This window comes from Neopsephotus bourkii, unplaced genomic scaffold, assembly GCF_033783945.1.
Source record: "Neopsephotus bourkii isolate Nb327-2 ecotype Australia unplaced genomic scaffold, CSIRO-AGI_Nbou_v1 NB_1292, whole genome shotgun sequence".
NCBI lineage: Eukaryota > Metazoa > Chordata > Aves > Psittaciformes > Psittacidae > Neopsephotus > Neopsephotus bourkii.
Window position 1 is genome coordinate 3,874,074 of NW_026901776.1, and position 26,386 is coordinate 3,900,459.

The 26,386-nt window shown below is 36.9% G+C and overlaps 1 protein-coding gene across 7 annotated transcripts in view; it reads right to left on the minus strand.

Moving 5' to 3' along the window:
• CEP170 (centrosomal protein 170) overlaps positions 1-26,386 on the minus strand; it is a 103,124-nt gene that overhangs the window by 2,356 nt on the left and 74,382 nt on the right. For 3 of the 7 annotated variants that reach the window (XM_061365769.1, XM_061365764.1, XM_061365768.1), the window contains 8 exons: positions 23,778-25,607; positions 19,660-19,710; positions 17,825-18,059; positions 13,060-13,237; positions 11,518-11,685; positions 11,154-11,242; positions 3,483-3,576; positions 1,478-1,529 (listed from right to left, as the gene is read on the minus strand). In XM_061365769.1, coding sequence (XP_061221753.1) covers positions 1,478-1,529; positions 3,483-3,576; positions 11,154-11,242; positions 11,518-11,685; positions 13,060-13,237; positions 17,825-18,059; positions 19,660-19,710; positions 23,778-25,607 — 2,697 coding nt within the window. The remainder of the gene's footprint in view (positions 1-1,477; positions 1,530-3,482; positions 3,577-11,153; positions 11,243-11,517; positions 11,686-13,059; positions 13,238-17,824; positions 18,060-19,659; positions 19,711-23,777; positions 25,608-26,386) is intronic. The other 4 variants (XM_061365767.1, XM_061365765.1, XM_061365770.1 and 1 more) reach the window with 4 other exon arrangements.

Here is a 26,386-nt window from a genome sequence, read left to right on the forward strand (position 1 = left end):
ATCAAGAAAAGATGAAGCTTTAGATGAAATGAAGCTACACAAACTAAACACTGCTTGATGTGCAGACAGGAAGGAGAGATGACAAACCATCTAAGATTAGCTTATAGGGACTGAAAGATGGGATTTTTAGTCATGTTTAAGGGGCTCTAACATTGTCATTATGTATTATGCTTCATTCTACACCCCCACTCAAATGTCCATAGCTGCTAATTCTGTGATTGAATGAAATTTGTATAGAAGAGCAGTCATTTATTCTATTTAATGAATAATGATGGACTCACTGTCCCCTTTCCCCCGCATAGCGAGGGCAAACTGAAACACCTAGTACAGTTTCATTTTATCATACTACTAACACATCTGTCATGTTTAATGAAACCTCTCTCTTTTTAATTTCCAAAACTGTACTAAGATCTATTAGAAGACCACTGCATATGCAAGAAAATGATTTGGTCTCTTTCTCTGGGCCAAATTTCTTTATTATGTTCTCTAAACACAATATAATTTGTAATAAATGAACCCTTTTTAATTATAGCTCAGAATGAAACAAATACTAATTTGTCTCTAAAGGGAGCTAACAATTTCTCCTGAAACATTATTCTCTTAAAACATGTTTTATTGTGGGATTAGATCTGAATACTAAAAATAACAAATACAGGAAATTTACAAGAAATACAATAACAGTTATATATCAACATGGACTACTAATCCATTTGACCACTCCAAATTAAACTAAGTATAAACAATATACAAATAAGACTGCAGCTTATTTTTAAAATCTACTAAGATTTTAAGTTGATTTTGGTTAATGGAACATATGTCCAAATAGCAGACTTTGTAAGCACAACATACTTCTTTCTATCATATACACAGCTAAGTCTTAGCATGTGAAAAGCAAAGTAACTTTTCCATTTTGTAGCCTTTGGACTCCACAATCGCAAAGAGTGGATTCAGTGTTTTGACAGGAAGATGTCAAGAGCTAACTCTAAATTTTCATTTTATTGTATCAGATACAGGTGGTTTTAGCTTTTGAGATTTCCTATAGACTATGGTCCCAGTGCTACACAGTTCACAGAGGGTGTTACTGATGTACACTTACCTACACAGAGGGTACTACTGATGTACAAACACTGCTTTATACAGACTAATCTCCATATTCTCTATCACCTACTCTTCAATACTTACCCATGAAAATATTTCTATTAAGAATGTTTCAAAAATAATTCCTTTGGAATTCTCTGGACTATTTAATTTTCATTTGAGCCTTTTTCTCATGCACACAAGATATGATACTCTTGTTTTAAAATAATTCAGTGATGTTTCTTTACCAAATGTGCTAGGAATTACATTTATGTATGCAACTGATACTGTTAATATATTTTAATTAAAGGCAGTAACTTTTTTCATGAGAAACATACATATATATATATATAAATTGAAGCAAGCAATCAAAAAAGAGGAAAGTGAAAAAAGATAGTACCTTGCAGCTGTTTCTCAACTCGTTTCAGTTCCTGTAAGATTGACGATATTTCCTAGGAAAGAAACAAACACGTTTCATTAAGGAAAAGGAGACTCAAACTACCTGTCAGTAGTAAACAATCCCCCCACCTGACCTTTGCAATAGGCTATTTGGGTTGTCTGTCCTAGCATCAAGAACACTTTTGCTGGTGGTGGCCCAGCCATGTCCACTACAAGTCCTGGGTGGCAGTGCTTGAGACTGGACAGCCGTGGCCCACTCTGAAATTAAGAGCTCTACTCTGCACTGAAAGAGTGTCAACCAAACCTCACTCTGTTCCTTGCTCATTTGTCTGCATGCTTCTTCTCAAGCACAGACTTAGATACTAGGGCTCTGTATAAATAAGGCAAAGTAGCAGCAAACCGTTATAAAGGAAAGTTACAGTACAAGCCCGGTATTAATGGAGTAGGGTGACCCTGTTCACATGTGAGTCAGAACAGCAAGATGCTGGCATCAGGATTTTGTCTGTAACCACTGGGCTCTATGCCCACAAGACCCTGTACAGCACACCAATGTTGGGTCCTCTGCACCTGCCTGCCTTACAGATTTTTCTCCTCTGTGCTGCACTACTTGCTAACAGACGTTGCCACAGCAATGCACTCAGAAACATAACCATCGCTAAGTGTGCCACATCTTAAATTATAAATATGTACATCCTACAAATTAAGGATCCCTCACTAAGAACACTGTTAATTTAGGTGCTGAAGAGAGCTACCAGTGAACTTCAAAAGCTGAGAATTTTCAAGGGCACCTATTTAACCTATTTCAGAAACCCATTCTATACTAAGGAATGTGATTTTTGTGGGTGGCAAAGAGACTGATTACCTTGGATCTTACAAAGTCATTATCTTTAAGCAAATTCCACATCTGAGCTGGGCACAAATGTCCCAAGAACAAAGCAAACATCGGTAACAAATGTCCTTTATTAACTCTTAACAATATTCCATGGTAAAAATAAGGACTGCATTTGAACAACGAATTGCTCTGAAAACTGAGCAGAAACTTGAAAATCAGTGCACAGACAAAAAAAAAACCCCAAACCCTAAGCCATACACTTTCAAACAATGAATTTAATTCCTGAAAAGAGAAACTGTAAAATGCTGAGATTAGAAATAAATATACAACTAATAGTTTTCTTTTGCAATAAGTGCCTTAAAGACCTATTCATGGAATTAAAATACAAAGCACTAAACTTCAATCTTATTCTGGAAATGGGTAAAAGAATTATATTTGTAAAAGTAGAAACTTCTGTAACTAGATAAACAAAACTTAGGAAAAAAACAACCCCCCAAACCAAACAGCCAGTGTATCTACTAAATACACTGAGTTACAAATGATTTCTCTTAAAAAAAAATACACCATTTTTCAGAAATTACTGGCCAAGTTTTTAATACTTCCAGGAAAAATCAATTTGGATTAGTTTAATAGCTCATGATGAGCTCACAGAGAAGTGCTAGCCAGCTTGATGCCAGAGGAAATGTGTTCACATTTTACTTCTGAGCAGTCCAGTACTATGTGAGAAGGAGTTTCCCCTCCCACCCATCCCTCAGAAAACTGCCTAAGATGATGTTCTTAACAGCACAATACTCCAGACGGGATAACATAGCCAGACTCTCTGCCTGCTCCCAAATGCACAGATGTTTTTCAAACCCTATGCTCCGTGTTTAGAAGCAGAGGAGAAGTGCACTAGGAAACAACACATGTGCTCTGTCCCCTCACACTCTCACTCAGTCTGGTCATGAAATGGCTCTAACTACGCAGTGGGGGGAAGACATGAATCAGCTGCAGTTGTAGTTGGTATCCTATAGCTATCACTTCTGCACAAATCAACATGATTATTTTTCTCTGAAGAGTGCTTTTATTGCAATACAGATTATTTTCTTTCACATACAGCAAAATGCTATATGTGTTGATATTTAGAAATTAGACAAGAGGCTCAGTCAATCCTAGAAAAGATAACTATTCATACCATGCTTGATGTTTTAACAATAGGAACTTCACTTTCAGCTCGCAACTTGTTTTCAATTTCTTCCCAATTTCTGTCTTTGTCCTTAAATAATATTCTAGAAGAAAAATTCAAGAAGAGCACGTTTTAAATAGACAAAAAGAAATTAAACTTGAGAGATTAGATAACATGGTGCAACAAAGCAGCATAGGGAGCACTGAATAAAAGCAAAATTGGAAATATTGAAAACTGACAGAATCCAACCATAAATTTTCAGGGAAGCATACATGGTTTCAGCAATACCATTATTCTTGACATTAAAATGGCACTTCTGTAGCTAACTACTTGCTTACGGTGTTGAAAAGACACAGTTTATTCTTCCCTCCAGCACTGAGATGTTTTTCTAAAAACCCAACTATTTTACAATAGTCAGAGAACTCCCCATTAACACTGTATTTTACAACTGCAAAACGTAAGAGAAAGGTTAACGGTAGCAAATAAATGCAACTCTTTTACATTTGTATTTTATACCAATTTAATTATGAATACTCTCATAACACAATGTAGTGTGATTGAGGCAAATGACCACTTCTGCAAGTGATTTTAGTGTTCATAGCACACAAAGAGCAAGCATTATTACATACTGCTTCTTGGGGAAAGAGAAAACAAAAGCAATCAAAACTACAGTGAAGAAAACATGGAACACTTTATGGCCTCAAGTAGTGTCACCATATTGTAACAAAGTTGAACATCAGATGGTAGAATTCAGGATCTTGTCTGGTAGGGTCAGTAGAATAGCAAGTAGAATCGCAACCCTGGACTTTAGCAGGGCAAACTTTGGCCTCTTCAAGCGATTGCTAGGGGAAATCCAGTGGGCTAGGCTGCTTGAAGGGAAAGGGGCCCAAGATAGTTGGTTGACGTTCAAGGACTGCTTTTTCCGAGCTCAAGATCGGAGCATCCCGACACGTAGGAAGTCGAGGAAGAGGGTCAGGAGACCTCCGTGGTTAAATAGGGAATTGCTCGGTATGCTCAAGTGGAAGAGGAGAGTTTACAGGTCATGGAAAGAAGGGCTGGCCACTTGGGAAGAATATAAGGCTGCTGCTAGAGGATGTAGGAAAGCTGCTAGGATGGCTAAGGCCTCCTTGGAATTAAAGCTGGCGAGAGGGGTCAAGGACAGCAGAAAGAGCTTTTTCAAATACATGGCAGGTAAAACTAACACCAGAGGCAATGTAGGCCCGCTGATGAACGGGACGGGTGCCCTGGTGACAGAAGATACAGAGATGGCAGAGTTACTGAATGACTTCTTTGTCTCTGTCTACTCTGCTGGAGGCAGTCCTGAAGAGCCCTGTACCGCTGAGACCCCGGATGAAGATAGGTCAATGGAGCGGTCTGCCTTAGTCGATGAGGAATGGGTTAAAGATCAGTTGAGCAATCTGGATATCCATAAATCCATGGGTCCAGATGGGATGCACCCGCGGGTGCTGAGGGAACTGGCTGAGGTCATAGCTAGACCGCTCTCCATCATCTTTACCAAGTCTTGGGAAACGGGAGAGGTGCCTGAGGACTGGAGGAAAGCAAATGTCACTCCTGTCTTCAAAAAGGGCAAGAAGGAGGACCCGGGTAACTATAGACCGGTTAGCCTCACCTCCGTTCCTGGGAAAGTGATGGAACACCTTATCCTTGGTGCCATCTTAAGGCATATCAAGGATAAGAGGGTTATGAGGGGCAGTCAACATGGCTTCACCAAGGGGAAGTCGTGCTTGACCAATCTTGTAGCCTTTTATGAGGAAATAACGCGGTGGATGGATGATGGTAGAGCGGTGGATGTGGTCTACCTTGACTTCAGCAAAGCGTTTGACACGGTCTCCCACAGCATCCTTGCGGCTAAATTGAGGAAGTGTGGTCTGGATGATCGGGTAGTGAGGTGGACTGTGAACTGGCTGAAGGAGAGAAGCCAGAGAGTTGTAGTCTATGGGGCGGAGTCTAGTTGGAGGCCTGTATCTAGTGGAGTGCCTCAAGGGTCGGTACTGGGACCAGTATTATTTAATATATTCATCAACGATTTAGATGAGGGAATTGAGTGTACTATCAGCAAGTTTGCTGATGACACTAAGCTGGGAGGGGTGGCCGACACGCCGGAAGGCTGTGCTGCCATCCAGAGGGACCTGGACAGGCTGGAGAGCTGGGCGGGGAATAACTTGATGAAATATAACAAGGGAAAGTGTAGAGTCCTGCATCTGGGCAGGAACAACCCCAGGTTCCAGTATAGGCTGGGGAACGACCTGTTAGAGAGCAGTGTAGGGGAGAGGGACCTGGGGGTCCTGGTGGACGACAGGGTGACCATGAGCCGACACTGTGCCCTTGTGGCCAAGAAGGCCAATGGCATCCTGGGGTGTATTAGAAGGGGGGTGGTTAGTAGGTCGAGAGAGGTCCTCCTTCCCCTCTACTCTGCCCTGGTGAGACCTCATCTGGAATATTGTGTCCAGTTCTGGGCCCCTCAGTTTAAAAAGGACAGGGACCTGCTGGAGAGAGTCCAGCGCAGGGCAACTAAGATGATTAAGGGAGTGGAGCATCTCCCTTATGAGGAAAGACTGAGGGAGCTGGGTCTCTATAGTTTGGAGAAGAGGAGATTGAGGGGTGACCTTATTAGTGTATATAAATATATAAAGGGGGAGTGTCACGAGGATGGAGCCAGGCTCTTCTCAGTGGCAAACAATGAAAGGACAAGGGGTAATGGGTACAAATTGGAGCACAAGAGGTTCCACTTAAACCTGAGAAGAAACTTCTTCTCAGTGAGGGTGACGGAACACTGGAACAGGCTGCCCAGGGAGGTTGTGGAATCTCCTTCTTTGGAGACATTCAAGACCCGCCTGGACACGTTCCTGTGTAACCTTATCTAGGTGTTCCTGCTCCGGCAGGGGGATTGGACTAGATGATCTTTTGAGGTCCCTTCCAATCTCTAACCTACTGTGATACTGTGATACTGTGATCAGGTGTCTGAGAATATTGCTTTTATGTTCTGGAAGGGAGTGCAAAAGCTTGCAAAACCACACAGCTGCAAAGCTGGGTACAAGAAAGTCCAAATACAATGGAAAATGTAGGACTTGTCTGACAGTGATGAGTTAAAACAAATAAATGAAAAGCACAGCCACTTAAATTTTTATAGGACCATGCACCAGGCAACTCCTAGAAATACCTGGATTCAGTATACAGAGTCTTACACAGCTATACTTTCTGTACTTTAATAGCATTTATATCACACTGAAAATCAGCAGGAACAGAAAATAAGGCTTTATTCAGCAGGAAACATCACTAGTAGAAAAATATGTTATTTTGACATTGCATGTTTTTTTTTCATTTACCTCTTGCCCATAATTATATTGAAATACTTCTACCTTTATGGTGTGATTGGTGCCTTTTGCTTGCATATGTGGTGTTTTCAGTTTTACCCGCTTTTAGAAATACTTTTCTTACTTTCCTCTTACAATTTGAAAGCTTATCATTTCATAGGTCATTTTATTAAAAAGAAAAAGAAAAATGATCGAAAGATGAAAGCAGGAATTAGTAATTGTGTGGACTACACTGTGGACAGGCCAATTTGGGTTTTTTGGTTTTTTTTTTAGGAAGCCTATTTCCTTCTTACAACATTTTTTCTCAGTTGTTCATTTAGTACATTTTAACCTCCTGGGGTCGTCTCCTTTTCCTCCTTCTCAACCAAACCATACCCTAAAAGAACATATTTATAAATGACTGCTGCCTTGTGCTGAACCTCTTCCTACTTTCTGGGGCAAATCTACCTGAACTCTGTATTTTCTTGTGCTCAGTCCCCATTTTAATAACACTGAACTTTGCTGGATGCACAGCAAACCGCAGAGACTGACAATTAGTATCTACACTGACCCGAATGCTTTGCCTAGATTCTGCCTGACTGAAGAGGTACTTGACTGCTACAAGCAAGCCAGTAACACTTCATTCACATCGTAGAGCACAGAAGACCGTGTAGGTCTTCTCACTGCAAAACCTACTTACTTCTTCCCCCCATAATATCTGAAAATTCCTGCAAACCCATTATAACATATAAAAGACACAAAAGTAAACAAATTGCATATTGGCTTCCTGGGAACCCATGACAATATCCAGGCAGTGAAGAACAGGTTACATGATACATGGCACGAATGCTGCAGAATTTTTAAATACAATGCAGTTTTGTGTGCACCAGCAGATAAGAATATAACTAATTATACAAAGTAATGAATAAAAATATATAATAAAAAAAGCAATTCAGTACTACCTAAGCTATGACCTTATCCTGAAGAAAATTACAAATATACAAAGGATTTGGTGAAAGGAAAAAAACAGGTACTTCAATCTGTTTAATCTGAACACCATACTAGGACCTACAGATAAAAATCCAGTTCTGTTAGCACTGGGAGAATACAGTGCTGAGGAATACAGGGTCAAAAGCTTCCCTCAATCTTATTTCTTAATATAAGGTAGGAATGATTACAGAACTCTGTGGAACTCGGAACATTATTATAAAACAAATGGTAGTGGAGAAGTGGGAAAGAAACTAGTCAAGCAAAAAGATATATATTGCCTTTTGCCCATACTAATTTCCCCATACTAATTTATTTTCCTGATTGATTTTGGCTCATTTTAGTTTCTGAGAGATCTGTTTCTCCATAATCTGCTCTCCATAAACATATTTAAGGTCTTAATACTTCAGCTAAAAAGAAACTGGTCTTTTTGTAAAGCTAGCTGTTGCAACTAAAATATTACAGAAAGAAGAGTTCTCACATTCAGAGGAAGAACATCTTTCTCCATTTGGACCCAGACAGGAAGGCTGAAATTTTTTAACATGTATGATGCAACTTGTAGGGAGTGCAACTGCCCTATAGTGTCCCTGCTCTGGGGAGCAGCTTATGTTGGGGAACAATGTTATTTGATGAAGGGCTTTTAAAACACAGTCAGGCTTACCAGCTTACTCTTGTTGATGCCTCTAAAAGTTTATTCTGTCCTTTCAGATGATGATGATGACTCTGAAAAACCACATGCAACTGCTAGCTTGACAAACCCTAACTGATTCTCATTGCATCTGTCCTGGGCGGAAATTTTAACTGCCTTAACTGCAATAAAAGGGACAGACGCACTGTCAACACAGCTGGTTGAACTCGTGCATGAAAACAAAGCTAAGGTAAAAGTTTTTTTTACCTCATCTAACTGCTTTATACCATTTCTAAAAAAAAGAAATCCTGCAACTACAGTTATTTTTTCTGATCCAAAATACTAATGACATTAGGAATAACATCATATTATTCTAATCCATTCTGAATAGCAGGAAAAGGAAATTTTGATCACAGCTCTGGGGAATACATTAAATAATTGCTTAATGAAAGTTTCTCCACTATATTTTGATAGAAATAAGCAATGCCCCTTTCTTTAAATATATAAAATGTTTATAGGTATGCTTACATTTTTTATATCATACATGATCACATAATTATGACATTCGTTACAATGTAGCTGACTTACCTTTTAAGCTCAGAGAATCAACCAAAAACATGTAAGACTTGATTTTACGGTTATACGCTTTTCTCAGAATGAATTCACATACACACATTTGTTTTAAACCACTATACTGCACTCAGTTTTTTACTGTAAGTAAACTAGAGCTGTGCTAGCAACATATCTGCAGGTCAGAAACTGCCAACTGTCAAGAAAAATCAGAACTAAAAAAGAGTATCTACTATCTACTGCTTCTGAGGCATTTTAAGATACCTATCATCCTGGATGCCTACGACAAATAAGTCAGTCAATAGGCAAGATTCTTGTTCCAATGATGCAGCTTTAAAAGGAAAAAAAAAATACATTGGTAAGCAGAGTTCCTTACGGATGTCACTGTATTTTCCCAAAGAATTATGTTCAAAACAAAACTTAATGTAGTATTTCATTTCTATTTCTAAATTTCAAATGCCTTTTAGAATGACTTTCAAAAACTGGTCATGTTTAAGTACCTCATCGCGTGTATTTATTTGTTCGGTTTTTGAGATCAGCTATTAAAGTAAATGATAGCATGTATTTAGAGATTGATTAAACTTGAACAAGTTATTAACTTCAGCATAATTTGTAATAAATTCTGCATAATGAAGTTGAACTCTGTTAATCTGGCACAGCTTTTGAAAGTAACAGTATTGTACACCTGAATTTCACCAACTGATTTGTACCTGAAATTTACATAGCAAAAGACATTCATGTCTCCTTTGTTTAAGGATATTTAAATAAATAGTATGAATCATAAAATAATGTATCTGTGGAAACCGAAGAGGGAAAGGCACCAAAGGGTGTATTTCCAGCATTATAATCCTGCAGCCCAAAGTGCTGAGTTGGAAAAAGAGAAGTGAGATGAATGTCAGGCCCTGGCCCTGTTCCAAGACAGCAGAAATAAGGTACTAACAAGCGTTACCTGTAGCCACCAGTGTAAAAACCCAACAAAACCCACACAAAACCATTCAGAACAGAATAAATAAGAATGGGCTCCAGGTTTTAAAGACTTGATTCTTCACTCAGTGATACTTTTCTTACTAGAAACAGACTAGAAATGGCAGATAACCTACAGTTTGTACACATTCATACAGACCATTTTTTCCTCTTGGTTTCTATGGACAAGGCTTTTTTGATACTCCCATGATAATACAATCTTCATATACAACAGTATTTTGCCGCTTTTACTAGTTACATCACCCTTTGATGAAATAAATCTGTGAACTGGTGATTAATCTGTCACCCATCTAAACTGATGCTTCCCAGATAAATTGACAATCACAGACATAATATCTTCTCACATTCAGAAAATTATACATGAAGTTCAGCCCTATGACTTTATTTTTAATGTATCTGATTTTGAAATTATCAAGTGCACAAAGATATGAAAAAGAACACGTGAATAATAAAACCCTGAAATTTGTATTTAGAATTTTCATTTATTATTGTCAACCAAGATGGTCACCAAATGGTTGTACACTCACTCATTCAAGTTAAATGGAACTGTTGGTAGAACAACTTGTTATCATTTTTGACACGTCTATACTTCCTGATAGCTACTATGACATTTTATGCAGGAATCTAACTAGCTAAGCAGGAATTTTCAATTAAAAATAACAGATAGTTAAATCTGTTGCTTTAGGTTTGGAAATCAATAGTGATCACACTGTTTCCTGGGTGAGTTCTTTTTCAGAAGGATTTACTGAAACTGCTCTCCCTGTCCCAGTTTTTTTTTCTTTCCAAACAGGCGATCCCTACAACTTGGCAGAGCACTGGGCCAGTTCTACAGTTCAGCAACATTTTAACCTTATCTTTTAAGAAAGCGAGTTTTAGAAGACTTGCATAGAGGTCGGGTAGATTTTGCTTAGTATTTGCATGTGTTGGAAAAACTCTTCTGTTGGAAGTATGATGGATATTGCTCGGTCCATGTAAACTTGGCTGATGTTTACCTTTATATAATGTGAAGACTAAAGCAATAATGGAAAAATTATTCTTCCCAAATCTTTCTGAATGCTAAAAAAGCCATAAGAAACATTGTTTTATTTAAACCACAAGTTGCTAATAAATTCTATCTGTATTATACCTATCTCTTCTACTAGTAGGACTGTTGGTGAGAACAGACATTTTCAGTAATAACAATTTTTACAAACCCACCTGATTTTGCCAGCTGTTTTGTCTATAGATTGTCTTATCTTGCGAGAAAATTGGAAGACTGAGGACAAGAGTAAACTGTCCCCCATAACCTGCAATAAGTTTTTAATAAAAAAGTATACTGTTAATTTAATAAGAATACAAACAATTCCATAAATGTTGAAATATTTTTTACTTAAAAAAATGACTTGTTTCCTAATTAGTATCATATATAAAACAATTTTGCAAATTAAATAATACACAAAATATTTTTTTTTCTACCTGCTATAGGTAGGAAAGAAAGGATATTGTCTGGAACATTAAGTGGGAAGGGAATTGTAAAAGCCTGAAATAGACACATTAATAGAAAATCCAATATTGCACTCACTTCATCTCTGCTCCAAGTCCTTCTCCGGGTAATTTTGGGGGGATCAAGGGTATCTGTTATCTGAGGTCTAGCATCATTATGCCGACCATTCCCCTCTGGTGGTTTGGAATGCACTAGTGGAGGGATTTTTCTAAAATTGAGACTTTCATCAAATACTCGGTCAACCAACTGGGGGGTGAAAGAAAAATGCCATTTATGAAAACGACTGATACATGCAACAATCAGATTAATATTCTTTTCTTTCTGAAATGGTTTATAGGAAGCCCATCAAATAAAGATCATTCTCTTGTCTTGTACAGCATAAAATGATTCATCTCTTATGTAACAGTAACTTGCAAAAATGAACTATTTTTTTCCCCCAATTACCAGTCATAGAAAATTTGCTTATGGTCAGGTAACATAACAGTTACCTATAAACTGGCACTGAATAATTTATTCCTTTGATTAATGGAATATATTTGTGGAATTAAGTAGAGTGCTACAAAATTTCAGTTTTTTTTCCCAGTTTAGTCATAGTGGTACAGAAACACCTATACCTACTTAAAGGAGATACTGCCACCTGCAGTATGCACATACTGTACAATACTTCTTAAAGAAGAAAATAATTATTTAGTAACAAAATAATCAGAGTGATCTAACTGGATCTGAGAAAATAAGCACTTCCTTGAATCTTAGCCTTAAGTCCATGAGAATCTCTGTGAGTGCAGTTATAATCTGAGTTCTCAACTCATAGGTTTCTTATCACTGTTTATATCTTTTTTTCCACAGAAAAAGACAGTATTATACTATCCAAAGTAAATTAATATATTAACCAAACTTTATGCACACAAAAATGAATAAACACATTTTGAAAGGAATACTATGAAGAAAAAATGCAGTAAACATTTATAACATATAAGAGTGAATTATAATATGGTAGAAAGTGATGATTTAAATTCAGTTTAGCATATTTACCAGCCATTAGACCTGTGATGATTACCAGAACAAGTTAGTCAATATATTCATAGAGCAGCACACCAGAATAGTCAAAGAAAATAAGAATTATTAGAGCACAAGACAAACTTATTTTAAGGCAGTTTTTGACAATGTTATTAAGAAAGAAAATCTGAAGTGATTGTTAAGTGATGGTACCTAAGTATTTCAGTGTTCAGAAGATGAAACTTTTGTCACCTGTGAAAAAAGGGACTTTTTTGTTTTCAATAGCTATGCAAAGTATTAAATGCATACATGTACATATATTTGCGCATACACACTCGTATCTTCAAAGGCACTTAGATACTATTCAATGGTATCTAAGGCTACAGACAAGCAAAACCAAATAATTATCTTGTCCTATGTTTCGTGGAAAAAAAGAGACAGACAGATAGTATGCAGTCTATTGACAGGCTGTGTTCATAGAATAATTTCTAGGTTGTTTCTTGGAATGTAAAGGAACTTTAAAGCAAAAAACAATGTAGCGATCATGCATACGGGTTGAGTGGAAATAACTAAAAAGGGCTATGCAAAATGCTAAAAGCAAAAGAAATAAAGAAAAGGAAGAACCTTATGCATTTCTCCATGAAGATCTCCTACCTCTTCTCTAGTGTCTATGGCAGAGCCAGGGGTGGTGGCAGCAGTGCTTACTGTGGTACTGGGGGCAGTGCCTGATGAAGTCACTGAATCTATCTCTCCCGCTACGTCGTTGATTTCCCGTGCGATGAGAGCCAGATCTTGACTGATCCTAGTAATAAAGAGAGTGTTACATACTTCCCTACAAACACTTCTGGACCCGTAGATCCCAACCTGCAACCTTGTAAGTTCTAGTTCTTCACAACTGTGCTATGAAAATGTGTATACCCTCCTAAACTGAAAGTTTACTGGTAGAACTATGAAAGCAATTTTTTAAATGAAGTTTTTAATAACATGCCTTTCTATACAAAGAAGGTAGAATGCAATCTCAAAAGATACAAGTGCATCCTTGCTTTCTTTCTAGGATTCCCAGGTGGAGTTGTGTGCAACATGCACTAAATCTGACACATGGAATGCACTGCAAATATGCTGAAAATACTGCACAGACAATCTGTGTACATGCAGTAAATCTGAAATGTCCAGAACACATGTAATTTATACCTCCGTTTATCTACTTACAAAAAACCTCCTGAGGACCTTTGATTATCTAGCAGCCCTGCAGCTCGCTCAGATCAAGCTGTTTACATGTTTGAAACTCCAGAGCAGTACACTAGAGCTTCAACTTCAGTCAAGACAAGCTTTCTGGCTGGAAAACCAGTACGTCTGTGAAACCCCTGGATATATGCTAGCACTACACAATTACATCTGAATTGTCAAGTAATGATTTGATTACTTCTGATCCACCACATCAAAAAATTGCTCTGCTCTGTATTCTGCTCAGCACAGGGAGGAAGCTTGCCTAGCTCTGCTTGTGCTACTCCTTCCCAGGACACCCCCAAAAAAGGAGGGGAAAAATCCCCCACCACAAAGCTAGAAGCCCTCTACTAAATATGGCACCCTGAATCTCCACGTTGGATCAAGCAGTTCAGAAGACCGAAGAATTCAGAGCAGCCCAAAAAGTGATCCCCTTTCACACTTCTGAGAGGACTGAAGGCACAGAAGTCAACAGTGTTAATTCTGCATCAGCAAGGACTCTGTGAACAAAACCACCCCCCACTTAAGTGAAAGGAGTTGCACAGCCATGTGACAGTGATGCAGATTAAACATGCTGGCTGGTGCTTGTTAAAGGTAAGCTTCTTTCTGTTCTTTATTTTCACTTCTTCAAGTCAAAAAGAATAGACATCACTGACCTAAGCATAGTTTAAGACGGTGAGCAGAATTTAAACCAAAAGGAAAACACAATTTCCAGCCAAATCTAAACACTAGAGTTTCTGGCTAACCATCAGCAATGCACGATAATGTGCAACCTTGCGCAGCTCAGATAATCTTCTGCAGCCTTACGCCAGTTATATGTATATGTATCAATTATCTGTTACCACTCCACACTGTATTTCTGAATTCAAAGAAAGACTAGAACACAAAAGCAGAAACCAAGTCAACTGCTAATTTTAATAAATTATGGAAAGTGCCTGTTATTACTACATCTGGTTCAATTTTAATCTATATTTCATGTTCTTATATATACAGACCATTAAAACTCCAAGGTTTGAGCTAATATTCTAAGTAATAGAGATACCAGAGCGCCTACTTCCTTTTTTTCACACAATCGTATCACTTTTTTCCTTAAACACACAAGTTGCTAACAATCACATTTAATTTCTGTGACAAATTTGGGTATTTAATGAATAGTTGTTAGGAAAATAAACCCCAGGAAATCTCAATTTTCAGTATATCCTCCAGAAGACAAATGTCATTAAACACCATAATGAAAAGTACTATCAATCAAGACTTAACTCTCCACAGAAATCAGCAATGCTTCAGCATGCCACAGCCGCTTCAACTGAGTTCTTACCAAGAAAACAAAATTACATAAAATGTCAGATGTCTACGTAAAAATGAATTTAAATGGATCTTGAAAATATCATAATAAACAACTCTAATATGGATGGCAAAGAACTTGTTAGACCAACATCATAGTCAAATACTAGTCAAGTGAACAAAATCTGGAATGAGTTTCAACTTGATAGTAAGCTATAGTCAGTACTCAATGTTTCTGTACAGAAACAGCAGAGAGCACTAAACAAAAAGCACTATGAAACAGAAAATCAAAAGCCATCCGAGAGTTGGGCCTCACTTTTCATAAATGAAGTTTTCAAGTAATTCTATGTTAACTTTTAGAAACAGAAAGTATTGCTTAAGGAATATGTTTTGTATAATCAGGAACATGAGACTTAGGCTTTAGGTAACGCACTATTTACTCACTTGCAACAGTAGGTTACCTTGCAGATTTCTAGTGCTTCCTGCATCAGACCTAGCAATCATACAAGGCAAATTAACGCAGGGAGGCAAAACTAAAATAAGACTCAAATTCCCTAAGCCCCCATACCCTGCTCCAGGAAATAGTTTCGACAGTTTTTACCTGTATTGAAAGAACATCCATAGTATTAGAAAAACACAATGAAATAGGAATACTTTTAAGGTACCCATAAAAGTTCTGAACTGCTAGATTACCAAAACCGTTCTTATGCTTACTTCACTATGTCACACTTCCTACATTAAGTCAGTTTATTTTGTAATGATACTTTAAAATCCTTAAATAAAACATATGTGAAGCTCCTGTTATTCTGAGGGTGTATCCTCCAGGCCAAAGTAGTTTTAAATAAAATTTAGTTATTCCATTAAGCCTTTACAAACATCACTTTCCGATTTTCAATTTTATTAACATCTGTAAATTGTAGACTCCATAAAAAGTGCAAACTGGGTCAATCTTGGAAGACCAGTTAAAATGCAGTATGATGGTACATGGATGCAATGAAATATTTGTCATACAGTCTCCACACTACTTTCTGTTCCACATTTGTTTTATGGAATTATCTTTACACCTGCCTAACCTAATCAGTTATACAACATGAGCAAAATAAATCAATCAGTTTTAATGAGAATATACAACTGTCTATTACTTTTTTAAAAACTCTAAACAGAGTTGAAGGGACTGTGATCATGGAGGCGGGACTAAAGGCTGGGAAGGAAAAAAACCACCCCTACAGGGTAGACAATAATAGAGGGCAAACTATAGTTAGCAAGGAAAAGGGAGCAGGGGCAAAAATATCTTAAAAAGGACAAAAGTTAAACTTAAAAGCCAGAGGAGCAATATTTTGCTTCAGTACAAAGAGATACAGATGTACAGAAAGCATCAACTAGTGACCTAGAGCAGGGGGGGCTCAGCAAAGGCTAACCAAGGAAACTGGCATCTTAAGCAGTGACAATAGATGACAGTAGCCTGGCACTTCTCAACTGCTGAGTGCTAGCTTTTTTAACGTAAAACACACTCTTTTAATGCAGTTTGTTTTCCACACATCATCACAAATTGGTCAATACCAATTTGTACCTCTACTTCCAACGGAATTAAAGAAGGTGAAAAAGGCAGGGTACGTACATGACCTTTAAAACAAATTTAAAACCAGTGCCTAAATGAAGAAAATGGTATGAAGCGCAAGGGGGAAAAAAGCCCTACACACCTAATCATCAAGTAAGTTGAGAATGGATAGTCAGTTACTTCCAGCATTAATCTCTCCTACAGAAGTAAAATGTACCAAGAAGTTTCACTGAAGTAGAGGTTCAACAGCAATTCTTATATGGACAAAATAATATGCTATGGGTATAATTTTTTCCTCCAGATACACACATTCCTCCCTAGATCCATCCCTAACTCTAGATATGTTTTAGAAAGATGCTTTGAAGATGTTTATTTTATGATTTATCAAGGTGCTATCAGATTCCCTTAAGTATTTTCCTTTTGCACAGACAATACTAGAAAAACAAATGTTGAAAAACAGCAACAAGAGGAAACAAAAAATAACCAATCACACTAAGCAAAATGCAATGCTTCACATCTGTGACACCACAGTATTAATTTTAAAAGGAAAACACTTTCCTTGTTTAGGCTTCCAAATCAAGTTCTGTTAAAAACTTCAGAACCCGGACACTGGCATCTAAGTTTTAGATAAATAAAACTATGCAAATATATAAACGTTATCTAGTGCAAGCTATTGGAAGCTTCCACTGCCTGGGTACTGCATGATATGGGAATAATGGAGTACCAGAATGTTGAACATTTCTTTGGTTCATCTGAAGAAGAGTACTTAGCAATAATGGAAGAATTGCTATACTAATCTTGGGTACTTGCAATAAAAGAAATTACTTTTTGATGAGTATGCATGACTTAAATCTGAAAATATCTATCATGAAATAATGTCTAGATAAAAAAATTAAAATGAGAACGTGGTGTCTCACACTGCCAAAATCACTTTCTCCTCTCCTTCACATATGCATTGATCTGAAATCTTACCTCAGTATGAACGTAAGGGTAGTACAAAATCAGATATACTTCAAAGTCGGGAAATACACCATTACCACAGATGACTTCTACAAGCCCCACTAATGCAATCAGAAGTTCATTTTTTCAATCTGGCTATCATAAGTCAGAAACGACTATCATTTTCCATTAGAAAGAATGTGCTGGTAACATGAGTGCTCTGTCTGCCAGTCTCATGAGAACTTTGAATTACCCATTCACTTAGAGAATAAAAACAGTGAGTGGTACAGAAAATCCATTAACCCTCTTTCTCTTCTGTATGTACCTGTACAACCAGCTGAGCACAAATCGTTGTCATTTTAGAGGCACTCCTTTAAAACTAACCTTGCTATTTCTTCTCGGTGGGCAGTCCAGTCACGAATATAGTCTTCCTGTTCCTTTATTCTGTGCTTGAATGTATTGCTACTTTGAGCTGCTGTCCCAGTGCTCTGCAGTCGTGTGGTTTTCAGGGCTGGAGAAGCACGCAGACGGGCATGTTTAGGAGAATTACGGTTTGATCCAAATTCATCTTCTGAGGTGGAAGCATAATCTGTAGGAAAGCGCCTCCATCTTGCACTTACTAAATTAGTTTAATTGTTAAAAAAGAATTATTATTGCAACTTTAATAAGAAAAAACAGTACTATTTTAGTAACATCACAGAAGTACACAACTAGTCATTACCAATCCCCAGATACCTCACAAAAGGTTTATTTACTACATCTTAAAAAGAAAGCTACAAAATTTGTGTTAAATAATAAGTATTAATAGAAACATAAAACGGATGCTCTTTGTATAATGATGAGTGAAATAAGATATAAAAGCCAGTAACTGCATACGAGGTCAAGCAAACTGCATTACAAAACAAGGGCCCAATTCATTAACATTTAAGTATATAGTCAGATTGCACTTTTTCTGCAGATTTTTTCCCAGGTTTCATTCATGATTTACATGATACATAAAAACAAAGAGATACGAAGGAAGGATGGAGCTGGCACCAAGCTTGGAATGAATGCTTACTTAAGGAAAGCATATATATCCTAGATGATGCACTATGTATTTAGTACAGAAAAAAAAATACGTTTAAATTAAGTGTTATAAAAATCAATAACACATCTACAAAAACAGCAGCCTCAGAGAAAAGCCCATATATTCTCACATGTAGCACATAAAGCACATACGGCCATGTTGCCTGAAGAGAGCCTGAAGTGTAAGAGAACTGAAACTAAGTAGGAGGCTATTGTCCCCCTGTGAAGTATTAAAGTGTAGAAAATGCATTTCGGATATTCTGTCCTCAAACATTTCCAACAGGAAGAGACAGAACTAAGTGTAAAGGAATTCTCATCATGACAACCTGCTAAATTGTTGCAGGGGACTTATCCCCCCAGTCACTGACATTCATGAGGCTCTGTAATTACTGTACAAATTTTAAGAAGTATGTGATCATCTTCTGGTAATTTAAGAGGAATAGATTTGAGTAATGTATATTTGGATTAGTATAAGAAAAATGCAAGAAGTAATAATGATTTCGCCTGAAACATTTTAAAACACATTATAAAAGAGGTATACATCAATATGAATTTATGTAACAAATAGTTAAAGTAATTTTTGGTTGTGAAAAGATTTGTGGAATGCTTTTAAAAATTACAGTATGTAGAAAAATTAGCTTGGTGTATAAGCTTACATCCCTTCCCTCATATAAATAATGCTTTTTTAATCACTGAAAACAGAATATACTGCTAGAATTTTATTCATGTTTAAATGTGGACTTCAAATCAAGTCCAAATCTACTAATTTTTTCAATAACTTTATTGAAGAAAATGTCTCTCCAGTCACCTACTCTTCTCTTTTCAGAGGTTTCAAACTTCTTTTGATCTTAGGGAAGTAGAACATAAGCAGAAAAAGCACATTTCCCCACCAGTGGCATGCAAGCAATGTGTGACTGAAATCCAAAGAGTTTATGAGTTGGGCCCACATTTTACCATCATTTTTTTGTTTAAATTCTTTGTCCCAGTTCAAATTATATGCATCAAAATAAATATAAAACTTATCTTAAACCTCTTAAGTGAGCTAGTCCAGCAACTCAGCACTGTACAATGAGCATATGTCATCATATATTTAAAAACTAAAAACTGAATGAGAAGTGAAATATCAGAAACAGATTTGATTTCTAGTACTCTACCACTGTAAGTTTCAACATCAGGATCTGGGTCTGGGAGAAGCTTGGATTTCTCTGTGTACAAAATAGTGTTTTATCATGTTAATTCGTATTAAAACATTCAGATTAGAAGCATATGCTTAAAAAAAATATATTGATGAATTAATCTTAGATCCTCTTTTCCACCCACACTTTTTAGGAAAAGATTCTTAAATTATATTCAATCAAAAAATCCAAATTTTATGAAAGTGTAAACATTTCAGAGACACTAACTGAAGTAACATCAATAACTGTCCACATTGTATCATAAAATCCCTCTACATTTTTTTAAGGTCATTAGATTTTAAGGCCTTAAAATGTTGTTTATATATTATTAATGAGTCTCTCATTAATATACGGAAGAAGTTATTGCAAGCGTAACAGTAAATATCTCAAAGTTGTACAACTCACGACAAGCAATATCCAAGCATGTTTCCCTTTATGCTAGCGATATATTCTCACATATATGCTTTTAATACTATTTCTAAATTAAGCAGCCCCAATATGTCATTGTAGTTTACGCAGATTTCTGGAAGCTATCATGCAAGTTATCTTACACAGCAAAGATTGTGAATATCAGTACCAACAATAGTTACAAATCCCTCCAAAACTCTGGCTAAAGTAATCAGCAGACCAACCTGATTTGGGGACTACTCTAGAAGTATAACGTGTTGACAGCACCTTAAGCTGGCAATTTTGACCATTTGGACACCATAATCAGGTCACTTAAGACCTAAGGACAGACTTCATTAAGCCTCTCTCTTATAATACACTCTCACTGATGCCTTCTCAAGGTTCACACTTTTCAAAGATCCTGGAATAAGGGTTGTTTTCTCTCCATGTTCAATTTTTTCCCCTTTTTCTTTCTTTTTTTCTCCCCCAACAGCTTTGATCAACTTATCTGCTAGTTATTCGCAATGACATTTAGATCAGCAAGCCAGCAAAGGCACTGAACACAACTAGTTGTTCAAGGTCTCTATACTCTGACTCACTGCTTAATTTTACAGTTGCACTTCTGCACTAGGTCTGATCCTGTTTTAATTTTCCCAGTAAATAGCCCCTTCTGTAACATCAACTTTCCTCTGCAATTGTGAAAAAAGGTCTTTGGTCTTCTCTGTTTTTATTGATCACACTCTACTATTTGATGATTCAGCCTTGATTAAATCTTTCACTGCTTTCAGTAAAAAAAATCCTAATTCTGCTTCACATGTCTTCACAGTGCTGTCAGCTACCAAGCCTCCTACCACAGAAACACCCTGGTAATTATTTAATGCTGGTAATTCTCATCCAAAACATTCCATTTATCTGCTTGCCCTCTCATTTAAAAGGATGCCTTTTTTTTTGCCCCTGTTTTACAGGGATGTATGTCTGATCATTTAAAAAGATTTGGGAAACGTGGAAATAATTTTCTCTTTGATAGACTGGATTGAAGAAGCAGGATTCTCCTGCCAATGGTTAGTGATCTACAATATGGTAAAATTAACTGATCTCTGTTGAGAAGACAATAGCAACAAGTTTTCTGGTAAAAGATAAGAAAAAAAATCAAACCAAGCCAACAAACTCTATCTCGGTAATGATCATTCATTTTCCAGTCTTTCTAGGTCCAAGGAGAGAGGAAAGTGCATTACTGTTACGCCTTGATTAAATGTGTCTGAAGTAAGACACACTCAAACAGTTGATGCACTTGCATCAGGTACTTCATTAGTAATTTCCTAAAGTGTTAAAATTAAGTGAATTGTTGACATTTCCAGAAACAAAATTAAATTCAGGAATTACATGCTTTGGATTGAAAAGCTTCTGCTAACATTCTATTTTTATATATTGCACAGAATTACCACATTCCTTTAAAAGATATTTTAAATACTTTTATGCAAGGATAAAATAAATAATATTATTAATAGCTTAATGTGTTGGGTAGTTATTAGCATCACTGTATAAGATGCTAAAGGGAAAATGACTGACTAGTACCCTATATATGATAGGAGATATATACGTATACACGCAGTCTTACATATACTAGAAGACTATGCCACTTTTAAAGGAGATCAGATTTTCCTAATGTATACTCTCAATAGACGAGTAAAAAAAAATTATACAATCAGCTTACTGATACAGGCAAAACCCAGAACTCCAAATCCTAAAAAGTAGTAAAAACATTCTTTCCTTAGTAACAAGACTTGATTAATTTATTATGCCATGATTCTGTTTTGAAAGTATCTGAATGACTTATTAATTGCTTTCAGATTTTTTCACCTTTACACTGATACTGGCTTCTCCCCAAGTTTGACGCGTAAACTGATGATGTGTTACATGACAGAAGCTATTTCTACTGTAGATTTTTCTAACAACAGTCTTTTAAAAATACCTAGCTTGTTAGGTTGGGGTAGCTCAAGGATGGCATCTTTTCTTTCCTGAAAAGAGTATTTTATACAAGCTACAGTAAACTTTGTGTAATGCAGGTAAATGTAAGGAATGTTTAACAAAGGCAACTGTGATAACCTAATAACACTGGGCAGAGCAACATACACCCGCTCCCTTGAACAAAAGCAGCAAATCATTTCAATGCAGCAACCTGGGAAAAAATTAGGAAGCATGCAATAGTGCACATGGACACAAAACTCAAAATCCATATATAGTTTTGTGAAAAACAAGCAGCAGTGAAGTGACAGGAATATCACAATGTGAACTAGTGCTAACTGTTAAATATATAAAAGCAGTCTTAACTGACAGTCTTCCTTGACCTAATGTTGCCACTCTTTCAGGCTGCACATGTCAATTTAAAACTTAAATTAAAATTGAACACATGCTACTTTTCCAATGATATCTTACAAAGGCTGAGGTTTTTTTCTGAAGTTTCACTTTTTTGTTTTAATCTTTGTAGACACCCGTCATAACACTAAACAGATTCAAATTCATAGTTCAGTGAATACCTCATTAGTATCTCTACAGAAATTTCTATTCAGCTAATGAAACAACCAAAAGATACCTAGCCAGGGAATGAACACTGTCGAGAATCCTAAGGTACATTTACGATATACAAGCATCAAAAGAGTAGTAGGACTGTGGGAAACTTATCACAGATGTTTATATCAAGTCTGAATGGGAAGGAATAAAGGGCAATATATAATTTCAGCAGCAACACACAACACTGGAAACTATTCTATTTATACTTTTCTTAAATTGTGGATCAGCTTCAAATAAAGTCGTTAGCATGACAATTCAAAAAGCAAGAGGCCATCAATTTTAGATATTCACTCCACATGAAAGTTCACTTATTTTAGAATTAACTCATTTTAGTTTTAGTTAATTTAATATTGCTGTTGTAAAAAAGCTGGCACTCTTTCACAGTGCTTGCACTAAAAGTATTATCTTCACTTCTAACAGAACAGTAGTTAAAATTAATCAACTGATTTTTCCTTCCACACATAATATTACTGTAAAGGAACACAAAAGGAGATGAACATATTTTGAAAATCATGATGAAATCATAAATTGTCAAGATTTGGAACAGAGAACAGAAACTACTCCAAGACAAGGCATACATTTTAATATAAATGACTTTACAGTATTTAGGTAGTGTTTGAGTTTAATTTTTCCATATCTACCTTGTTATTACTCTTACCAAACAATTCTCACTCTCGTAGTTCTGGAAGCTAATCTTAAATTATAAATTACAGTTATCCTACAGATACCTCAGGAAACATTTGTTGTTCAGCATACTTACAAGCCTATCTTACAAATAAATATTGCATCTTCTATGTAGTTCTGAACTTCCACTACTGTGACTTGAGTAAAGAGATACCTGTTGTGGTTTTGTACTAATGCTGCCACATCCAAATGCCTCAATGCAATTCTTTGTTACTGGTTACAAGTTTAAAACAATAACCAAAGAGTTAAAGAATTGTAATATCTTGGTTTTATAATTTTAAATGAGAATTGTCCATAAGCCCTGCCAAGGAAGTCTCATACTCCAAGGAGAAAGTCTCCATTAATAAAAACTCAACAAATGCTTCTTAAGAACTGTTACTTACAAACATAATGATAATAAAAAAATCCATATATGAAAAAAATTGGACAAAACTAGTTCAAATAGTGTCACGTACCTGAGGGAGAATTATGAGCTGAAGCCAAAGATCTGGATTTTGAATCTGAAAGTCGAGAAATGCTATTGGCACGAGTTCTAGCAGAAACTTTACTACTATCTCCTGCTGATGCTAGCCTGGCACTACTTCTGAGAATAGCCTCTGGGGTACGAGATGAGGCAGTGCTTCTAGTTATTGTTGCTTCAGAATCACTACGTGCTGATAAAGAGCCAAGTCGGTTTCTGCGCGGTTGAGCAAGTAAGTCTATTCTGGAAATACCTCTCCTCCCTGATGGAGGTTTTGACGTAGAACTTGTAGTGGACACTTCGGAAGCCACTGAAGCCTTATCGGCATCAGCAAGCTCGCTATCGGAGGCTTCACCAAGCCGTGCTCTGCGCAAGAGAGAAGTCCTTGTAGGACGAGGTCTTGGAAGAGTGGTAGATTTACTAGACTGCCCAACTGCAACAGGAGAAGTTTTTGATTTAGCTGACTTTCCTTCCATCTTGGAATGTAAAAGTTCATCTGCTGAGGCAAAAGGAACTCTTCCGTGTGATTTGCCAGAGTAGGTTTCCTGGTCAGATGATAAGATATCAGAAATGGCAGAATGAGGTACACTAGATGTTTGGTCATCATCTGTCAAATCTACTGATGGTTGTCTCATTCTTCCACTGGACTGCACAGCTTTGCGAGCGTCAGCTCTAGAGCCACCATCTGAAGACCGACTTTTACTTTTCTTTTCCATCTTTTCTCTGGCACTTGTTGCAGAAGATTTTAAAACATCCTTTGAAGGAGAACCAGAGGAGCATCTATCTTTATATAAGGTTGTAAAGGTCTTGCGCTTCTGTGTGGATTTCCTTTCAGAGTCACCAGTAACAAGACTGATTGTGCTGGCTGTATCTACATCAGATTCTGGTGAGATGGAATTATCTCTGTTGTAGCTTGGAGTTTCTGGACCTTCATCAGTTTTATTTTCTTCACGCAATTTAGCTTCAAGGAAAGCCATTACAGCTTCTGTGTCTTTTAAAATGAGTGTTGTATCTAGACTGGAATCAGTGTCCATTGAATCACTTCTGTCACGTATCCTGTTTGCAGATGTTAAAGGGGCAGCAGATCCACTTTGCTTATTGATGTGAGGAATAAGTTCTATAGGTATATTTGTGCTAGGCTTATCTATAGTAAAGCTACCTTGCCTCACTAATGGTTTTGAAGATTCCTTTTTTTCTCCTCCAGATGGTTTAGGAGTTTGTCCTTTAATAGTTTCCTCATTTTTTCTTCTTTTTCCCTCACTCTGAACCAACTTTATTTCTGCCTTATCTGTAATGTGTGCAGGAGCTCTGTCTTGATTACCTGAAGTTTTGGGTGACATAGTGATCTCCTCCCTACCTTTCTCAACTTGGTTTGCAGCAGCTTTTGTAGAGGATAATTTTGTGGGTGTCCAGTGTCCTTGCTCCTTTCTTTCTTGTTGCTGAATTTTTGCTAAAGCCTGTTTCACCACAGAAGTTTCTCTGCCAGTTTCAACTCGCTCTTTACTGGAACAGCTGGGGAAAGAAAAAACTTTGTCTCCAGTAGCTTTGGGCGAAAGACCATTCATTGTTTTGCTGGACTTAGCTACACTTCTGCTATCAGCATCTGAGGGACGAGCTGGAGTTTCCTTCTCCTGAAGTTCAGTGTCTTGCTTTTCACCTATTTCTGATCTCTGATGAGATGTGGGTTTTACTTTTGAGCTTTCGTTCACTTTCTCCTCTTTGGGAAGCTGTGGAAGCGTCCTCCTCTTTCGCTCACCTTGGCTGGTCATGGAAGCAGCTGAACCAGTGCTTCTAACAGAAAGACCAGACTCACTGAAGTCTGCGTCTAAAAATGAAAAAAATACGTGAGAATTCATTCAACAGCAAGGTAAGAATATTAAGGTAAGACTAACGTACCAACATAAAGCACAACTGAATAAAGTCAGTCCGTCCCTCTGTTCTACAGCAGCATCAATTAGACAAATAAATGTTTAAAAACATTTAACAAGTTCTTAAAAGTCTCAGCTGATGGAGGTTTGACTATCCCTGTAAGTTGCTGGGGTAGAAAACTTTTAAGATAATGTTTGTATTCTTTAACATGTGCTGGACTTTCTCCAATTTAGTCCATTACTGGCATCATTTCCTGTTTGCAGGAAAGACTGGAAACACTCATCGTACGAAAGAGTGGGAATTCTGTTTGTGACTTAACATTAACTACCTCCAAACTATAAAGTTGCATGTAACTAGCTATATTATTTCATTTCACTCTTCCAATACATTTTGTATTAAGAATTTGAGCCAAGTCATGTGCTAACATAGTTTAGAACAGGTATCTGCTGATAAAAGTGATTACATACATAAAAAAATACTTCTCTATTACTAGAATGGTTACAGTGTCATACAAGAGAACAGTTAATTCTACACAATCCAAAGTGCTGATACAGAACATGTATCTATGTATGAAAGCAATCTCTAAACTGTCACAATGGAATTACTGCAATGAACTAATTCTGGTTTATCACAGAGATGCGAACAGGACACAAAAGGCCATCTTCTGAACGTGTACTTCAGAACACTAGCATACTGAAGGAAAAGGGAAGGAGTCATTTGAGAAGCAGGGTAAGA